This window comes from Gavia stellata, chromosome Z (assembly GCF_030936135.1).
Source record: "Gavia stellata isolate bGavSte3 chromosome Z, bGavSte3.hap2, whole genome shotgun sequence".
In the NCBI taxonomy this organism is placed as follows: domain Eukaryota; kingdom Metazoa; phylum Chordata; class Aves; order Gaviiformes; family Gaviidae; genus Gavia; species Gavia stellata.
This window is the reverse complement of record NC_082637.1, coordinates 28,279,739-28,288,528: the sequence shown is the minus strand read 5'-3', so window position 1 is coordinate 28,288,528 and position 8,790 is coordinate 28,279,739. Positions and strand designations below refer to the sequence as shown.

Sequence of the window (8,790 nt, the reverse complement as noted above, 5' to 3'; positions counted from 1 at the left end):
ATCATTTAAACAGGGTGGTTTTCTCCAGTTAAGGTTTGAAAACCAGAAAAGAAAGTCTTTGCCTCTGTGTCATAATGACAAAACACTCGCCAACTGCAACTGCTCCAAGAATTTATTCAAATTCCTACGGTAACATTATTCTGGTATCGCTTTTGCCTCCCCCCCTCCTTAGCTGTATTTCCACCATCAAAAACCCAAGGTATATCTGCATCCCACAGTACTTTAAATACCTTTCCAAAGCTGGCCTTCGTTCCGTTTCTTACCTTAACTGCTCTTCCTGGTTATGGCTCAGCGTTGCCTGGAAAGAAGGTGCAAAGCTTTGTGCTGATCCTCTGCCTAGAGTGAATTTAGCTCTATCCACATCCGTATTTCTTTTCTCTTTTCCCCATGTCTCCCTTGCTTATACTGTTTCATAACCTCTGGCCTGCGTGATTCAGGAGGTCAGCTTATCACGTTGGTCCCTGGTGGCCTTAAAATCTATGAATCTTGAGTTGTATTGTCTGCCTCCCAGGCTGCTTATCTTCCTTCTCACTCTCATTCTTTTGTTTTGTGCCTCGCGTTCTTCCTCACCGGTATTAATCTTCCCACTGATTTTTTTAACTCCATCTCGGCAATAAATAAATAAATAAATCCATGGAAATACGAATCTGAATTTGTGCTTTTGTTCACTGCATCATCTCTTTCTCCTCTTATTCCCCATCTGAATATTAACAGCAGGCAGAACGCCAGGGGGTTTGTATTCTTTGCATTTTATGTCCTTTTCACTTCAGCCTGCACCACACAAAATACGTGCTAACTCACAGCCTAGGAGTGGAGAAGGGGTTTACTAAATAAAAGAACTGAATCATGAAAGGAGCAGGAGGGGCCGGGAGGACTAGCTGCTGCTGTCTGCGACCTGTGAGCAGAAGCTTTATTACTCTGCTGTAGCCAGGATCGCTAATAGCTGCCTATCTTTGACCTGTGATAACAGCTTATATTTTTACGCAACAGTACCCTTAGAAAGCATGAATTTAAACAGAGAAAATAAAACACCCTATGCACAACGGTATGACTTTTTGCCATCTCTTCATGGATCTTTGCACTAAGAAAAATATTCCAGTAGGGAGAAGAAGGAAAATTCACAGTTCTAAGAAGATTTGGGAAGCAGAATCCTACATTTGTCAGTCATATTAAAACATATGTTGTCAAGCTAACACCTTTCTCAAGATGCTTATATACAATACCAATATTGAAAAAAACCCTGGTAGCTTACTTTTGCATATAGCATCAGTAAAAGACAGTGTTTTTCATGTAGCACTTTAAATTTTTACCTCTTTGCCCAGCTTGAATTAATCAGATTTTTTGTCACTGTATCTTAGGATTCTCTTAGGTCATGTTACCGTGTTAATATAATGGACTAAAAGTATTACTGTCAAGTCCTCCCCGTTTTTATACATTCATTTTATTAGACATCTTGTAACAATGAAAAAATGTCAAACAAACGTGTAAGTAATTCAGTAGCCATTTTAACAGTCAAAAGTCTTTCACTTCTCAGCAAAAGTGTAGTATTTGAATGAACATTTCCTTTAAAGCAATATGCCCCCAGGTTTGTTTTGCTGGAGCAGCTGTGAGACCACTCCATTTTCTTTCAGTGTGGAAACTGACCTTTACTAAACACCTGTCACTCAGTAGCCTTTAACTTTCTAGACTTCCAGGCAGTTTGCATTTCTTTACCCTTACAGCCCATCAGGCTATGATTGTTCATGCATCCCAGCGCAGAGTATTAGCTCTCTGCACATCAGACCCTCTCCCTTCCCTAAACCACCTTCTGTTTAAGACACTAATCACATCTCTGCAGAACAGCTCTTTGCACTCCAAATAAATAGCTAGCTGAGGTTGTTACATATTGACAGGAGATATTTCTCATCCCATTCACTGGAGTGAGGAGTAGCAGGTGTTATTATTTCATCTCTTCTTATAATCCAGAGAACGAAAGAGCAGGAAAGCCGTTTGAATCCAGATAGCTCTCGTGCCCGTCAAATGTGTTATAAATATGCTACTGAGGCAGATTCACACATGGTAAAATTAAAACAAATAGAAATCCTCCAGAGATCAGAGAGAATATATAAGATGCTGTTAGATTGAAAAATTCATGTTCCACGAACAGGCTAACTGCATTTCTTGCCATATGCCAGCACATTTTCTGCGTATCAGAAAGTCTTGGCTGGAACATGAATGGAATTTCCCTGAGCACTTCCAATGGCTAAGATTCCTCTTTCAACCTCCCCCAGCACCCGCCCCCTTCTCAAATGTTTGTATATATCCACACCAGGTAAAGCAAAGCTGCTGGTGATTTTCAAAGCTGCCTATCTTGATTTTTCGCCTAACCTAACAGCATATGTTACTACACAAACACGTGCAATCATTTCTGATAGCACGTGCTCAGGCAGAGTACTTCCAGGTTGAGGTGTATGAAGTGATGTCAGCGTTGATACCTGTCTGGTTCTGTGCAGCCCCATCAAGCATGGGCAGCCACTGAGATCAGTGGAATTTCATACAAAGTTATCAACCTGGAATATAATCCACAATGAGCACCAGTGTGTAACAGTCCTCGTCTGCTTCCCCATTTCTTAATCTTACAGTGCAAAATTCAATATTGACAGTTATCCTCACCTGCTACAAAGTACTCCCCAGTTCCGTTTACCCAAACAATCTTTCAGTCCATTCCAAGTGCTGGGCAAATGATTTATCAAAATGACAGTAACAAAGCACTTAGTTCTAAAAGCTCAAACGTTTACTTTTAAGTAACAATGAAGAAAAAAATGTTAGCACTCAAGAATTCTTTAGAATCCAAAACCTTCACATCCTTTGTAGAAACTCCAGTGCTTTTCCATTACAGGGCATGGTAGAAACTCCTCTTTACATACCATTAGTATCTCACTGAATTGAAGAGTATGTGTCAGACTTCCAACTGGCTTGAACTGGACAGAAGAGCCTGTTGAAAATGAATGCAAATGATTACAGAGTGTATATTAGAGTAATGGAAAGCAATCACTGGCGCTATTATCTAGAGGTGTTAACAGCTCATTAGAACCACATAAGCGTTAGAGATCTCTAGGAACCTGCAATGTGTCCGAGGAATCTTGCAGTGTAAGACCCTGGCCATCCTGCTGGTATCTCTCACTTGCACCCAGACTTCAGTGTGACAAAGGCAATACTACACTTAGTGGTGCTCAGGGTGAGAAATCAACCATCCCGGCCGTTTCCAGTTGTATAACAGGAAAATGCGGTTGTTTTTCAGCATTGCTTGAATTTCACATATTATGTCCACAGAGGGTTAAGTTTAGTGTACTTCCCCAAAACCACGGAATCTCTCTCACAGGGAATACCCTTCGTACAGTCCTGACAGGACTATATAAAAAGGAAGACGTACACCTGTATCCAAGAAATTGCAGGACTGAACAATGGGTATTTGCAATATTTATCTGCTGGACTGATGCAACTATTGCAATCCATAAACTTAAGGCACTTGCATTAGTGCAGGAGAAGCTGAACTTTTAGTTTTCACTGTTAAAATCAGTAACAAAGTAATACTGTAAAGATCCAGCAGCAAGAAGTGTTACAAGACATTTTCTCCCTAACAGCACAGATTCCAACAGGCACTTGGAACTTCAGAGTTACTTGCTTTTGTTCATCTTTCGTCCACACTTTCTCCCTTCGGCACCCTTGCACAAAATATCAGAGCTGCTGAGCTGCCACAACCAGCCCAACACAGAAACTGCCAGTGAGGGCAGAACTGTCACATGTAGCAGATGTTACCAAGAGATGGAGGGCTGTCATTAAAGTAGGGATGGCCTCTGTTTTTGAAAAAAAACCAAAACAAAAAACATGCAACCATGTTCAGACACCATTCAAGTGGCTCAAGACGCAAAACAGGATAGGTATTTCAGGACGATTAGATCAGTCAAGGTAAATCCTTGTCAAAATGCAGAGAAAACATGTTTGAAGTGACACCAGTGGGTCATTTAGCTTGCATTTATTTTTGGGCTACCATGTGCCATCCCAAGAGTTTGTCTTTCTGTTACCACAGTTTTCCAGTTGTGTCACCTACACCAATTCCAAAATGTAAAATATATTCACTGAACTGACACCATTGGTAGGTCCCAATGCTAAAACAATCAGTGTTATCTTGTAGGTATTAGACCTTTTAACGCCATGTATTGGTGAGGATTTCCCTGCCATTTCCTGATTTCCAAGAGCTCACCACCCAAAGCAGTAAAGTGGCAAGTTGCTATTAGAAGCGAGAGGTCTATGTTCAGAAACACAAATCGAGAGCATTGTGTGCGAGGATATATGTTGTTCCACACCCATGACATCCACAGCAAAACTTCTGACTCCCCTGAGAACAGGATTGCATTCGGTATCTTACACCCTCCGTGCATCTGCAGTGTGCTCGTGCCATAACACAGTACACATTGGAACAAAAAGCATGATCCGATGTCTAGGGTATATTTAAGTATCTTGTACTGTAACAAAGGTGGGCAGGCTGAATACAAGTGCCACCTGAGAAGTTACATCACAACACTCCACACAGAGTCTTCATCACTTACGAAGTGGCAGTCAGTCACACTGGAGGAAGTCAACTTACACGCTCATCTAGAAGTGATGTTTCAAAGGGCATAAACAGGAATGCTTGGATGGGAAGTCACACAGTGGTTTTAAGGACACCTTCAGGTAAAAATGATCTTAAAAGTAAGTCTGGGAATGTTTTTATGAAATAAACTGTCAGAAACTGAGCTAAAACATTGTCATTAATACTGAGCCTATAGTGACATGACAGGTGTAGTAGATGATCAACAACCCCCTACCAATGGCCCCCTCCCCCTTTCCTCTTCACAGAAACATGCAAACATTGCAGGTACGAACCACAATTACCCGTAAGTACGCAGTACAGAAGGTGCCCGACCGGCAGAAAAGGCAGTCGGCAGAAAAGGCAGTCAGCCTGTGGTTTTTGTGGTTTGATTTCAGATCACAGCTGCAAGTAATTGCACGTAGGTAAAGCAAGCTTTCATATAAAAGCTGAGCTTTGGATAGAGTTAGTTGGGGATCTCACTAGTACGGTGATATTCTCCCGGCCAAGGACACTTGACCGTATGACACTGCCAGTCGCCGTAATTGCAATTGTAAGTTTGATTTATATTGCTATCATTTTAATTTCGGTAAGGTATTTGTATATCTTTATCAATGAGTATTTGGACAGAGTTACATCTTATATAATTTCTATTCGTGAATATATACAAGTGGAATAAATCACATGTAAGTTAGCAATCTCAGTGTTTGATTGGTTTCTCTTCCTCTAGGGGCCCAGCGGATGCTTTTCTTTTATCTCTTATTCACAAGCATCATTCTGTGGACATTGGTTTGGTATTGCACATACACCTCTTTTAGTGAGTTGGGCAGAAGTAAGGCAGCTGAGGAGGAGTCTGGGTATGTGACTGTGGTTATAGACGAACACCTGGATATGCCTCTGCAGCAGCCTGAACCTTAACCAATGCATAACCCCTCAGAATAGTCAGGTTATGACAACAGGCATCACTTCAACCTGTTTTGATTTGTTGAAGAAAGCTTTTTCATCCTGAAATGTCCATATTTTGTATCTAAGTACAGGAAAGTTTCTTGGCAAAGTCTGAAGTTCATTTAACATCCTGTTTTGAGAGATTGTAATTGGAGAAAAGACATTGCTTTCTTACTTTGGAAATGCTCCTCTTAGCATTCTCACTGCAATATTCTAACTTATTTACTAAAAATTCTCAACTTAAATTTGAAAGTGTAATAAAGATATGACCACATAAATCTATTGAAATAAATTTTTTTCAGAAGTTGACAGCTTTCTGTGTTGATTCCTTTAGGTGAAATTCATGTTTTACCTATTGGATTAAGATTTTGTAGATTAAGTAGCAGCATTCTACCACAAATACAACTTTACCTATGTGCGTAATTAAAATCTCTACTCTCTCTAATCTCTACTTTTCAGCAATTTTAGATAACATTTGTTAGCAAAAGCACAGTAATTTATACATCCCAAAGCTGTCCCCCTCAGTTCTGACATCAGTGTTTGATACCAAAATTTCTATATCATAGACACTCATTTTTTCCCCCAGTAGGAATGGATCAGTATTTGAACATTTAGTCCCCGTGTTTCTTCGTCCATATTCTGACACAGCTGACTAATGTCCTCCCCATTTCCATTTTTCTTTCTCAATTCTTTTTCCCTTTTCTCTCTATCTTTGCTTACTATTATTTTTAATCTTTTAATACCCACTTTGATGTTTCCTTTCTTCCTTTTGCCATCTGTTAACTCTCATCCCCTTACAAAAGACCAGCAGCTTACAGGCTGTAAGCAGCAGAGAAAGGCTCCCATACTGCTATCCAAAACTCATCTCAGTGCCATGGGTACAGAAGAAAGCTTAGTAAGGTAGGATGCACATAGGCAGGGTCTTTCTCTGCTTTCCTACCCTCACTGTCCTGTTAGGTGCTCTCAGTTTTCTGCCACCTTCATGAACTATAAGATCAATCAGTGTCAATATCAGAATGAACTTTTTTCCCATAAATCTGGGGAAAACACATGTTGTCTCTTGGTAGTTTTTCCATCCTGCTTGCCAATAGCTTTTCTGTCTTTGCTGGCATCTATTTTAGTCTTAGAGTTTTGAAACCATTCTAAATGTGTTTCAACTTGTGTTTCCATTTTGTTACAGCTTTACAAGACCTTGCCTCTGTGGCAGCTAAGAACCTGAAAATTGTATTTAAGGAGAATTCCCGTTAGTGGTGCAGCTGTATAAATGTCAGACCAGAATCTTCCATTGCATAAAGGTTAGTCACCAAAGATGGCCACTTCTGTGCAGTCACTATTCTCTGATCACTACAATAGCCCCTGAAAGATCAGTTTTTAAAAATGGCTATCCCACCAGCATCCTCCTTATTTTTTCCAAGCAAAAAAGCACTGGAACTATCCAGAGATATGGCTAAGCATTTTATAACAATTTTACTTGTGTAAATTATCTGTAAAAGGAATTTAAATGCTCTTGCAGTTTAAGCAACATATTAGAGTCAATTTACAGGTATCAGTAAATCCAGTTTCAATACTTCTGTAAAACAGGTAAAGATCTTAAAGGTCTTTTCCAACTTTAATGATTCTGTGATTCTGTGAAGATTATTATCACACCTGAGTGAAAGCCAAACTATCTGTAGTACCTGCAGTATCTGTGGCAAAGTCACAGGAGATGTTATTCTTCTGACTCAAATTGATCTGCTTCAGTGCAGCTAGTCTAGACGTGGGCTACAGACGTGTAAGCAAAGAGAAGATCTACGAACAACACACTTAAAGGTGACAGAATTTGATCTAGAGTGCCACAAGGGAGTATTCAGAACAAAAATCAGTCTTAAGAGGTTTCAAGTTTCTTGGGCCTTATCCATGCTTTTCTCAAGAACTTAGAAACAGAGACCAGTCACAATCCAGGAGTCCCAAAAGACATTGTCCATTCAGACCAAGTAAGGTCTTAGAAATGACAGCCAGCGCCTTGCATAAACAACATTTTTGGATCCTCTGAGTCTTTAAAAGGCTGCTACTAAATTAAGGCATATGAATTCTGCCCACGCTAGTGGCAATTTTGAAAATAACTTTTCTTTCAGCTGGTCAAGACCTGGTATCTTGGAAAAAGAGATGTCTGTGGATAGATTGTCATTGTAAGACTAGATCTTTCTCTGACAAAACACAATGCTTCCCTGGTAATCTCTGCACCACCACCACCCCGCCCCCTCCACAAAATGCCTTTGCTTTGCTACAGGTGTCTCCACAGTTCCTGATTCATTTAACATGACACAGATCTTAATTCTTTTTTCCTCCTGTGGATGCTGAAGTCCAAGGTCTCTGCCTTTACAAACTGGTCAGTAAGGAGTGATCTTTTTCCAACAATCAGACATACTGTGCCACTGAGCCATCTGCAGTTAAGGTGTCCATCCCTTAAAAGACACAGCCCAGCAGGGATTTTGCTTTGTGATCCTCTGTGTCCACCCCCACCCCGATTTTGAAAGTACTTTTTCCCCAAGAACTGATTTATCAAGTGATCCTAAATTACATATGCCACATTTTTTGCATTGGTAGTTACAACCCTTTTGAAAAAAATCAAAGGTTATTCATAACATCTTACAAAATAAATAAATCATTTCCGTTTGGAAGCTACTTAATGGACTATAATGACCAGATACTTCATAGCACAGCTATAACAGTGCCAGAAGGACTTAGAGCACCTTCTAATAGTCCCTTAGCCTACAGTTCTTTCCTTCACGTATCAGACACGACTCACCATCTGTAGGTTCAGTTCATCATTTCCCTATAACTAGAAATTGTTTAGCAATAACTAACATACTTTCACAAATAATTATTCTATTCTGTTGCTTCTAGAGAAAATGCTAGATTTGAGGAAGTTACATTTCTTCCTCTACTCAATATATAATAGTATTCCTCAGAAGTTTATTTCTTTTTGTCCTCCAGTGAGACTGGCAAAAGCAATGTCATAAAGCAGAAAAAGAGATTAAGTATCTAGCATCATTCTTCTTTGAAAGTATTTCATAACAGTGGCCTTTCTTGTTACACTCTGTATCTGCATGGTAAAAGGACTTGCAGGTGTGATTAAAGATCACAAATTCATGCCTTTTATCCTAAAGCATCAGTTTCAAGGTTTATGCTGAAATATCTTTAATTGTTTTACGTTTCATGTGGCAGGAAGTATTGTTCCCACAACACGGACCTGA

At 39.8% G+C, this 8,790-nt stretch overlaps 1 protein-coding gene across 1 annotated transcript in view; it reads right to left on the bottom strand.

Moving 5' to 3' along the window:
* Positions 1-2,822: 2,822 nt before the first annotated feature.
* ANKRD31 (ankyrin repeat domain 31) overlaps positions 2,823-8,790 on the bottom strand; it is a 71,606-nt gene continuing 65,638 nt past the window's right edge. The window contains 1 exon segment of the mRNA XM_059833497.1: positions 2,823-2,974. Within this exon segment, the coding sequence (XP_059689480.1) occupies positions 2,823-2,974 (152 nt within the window).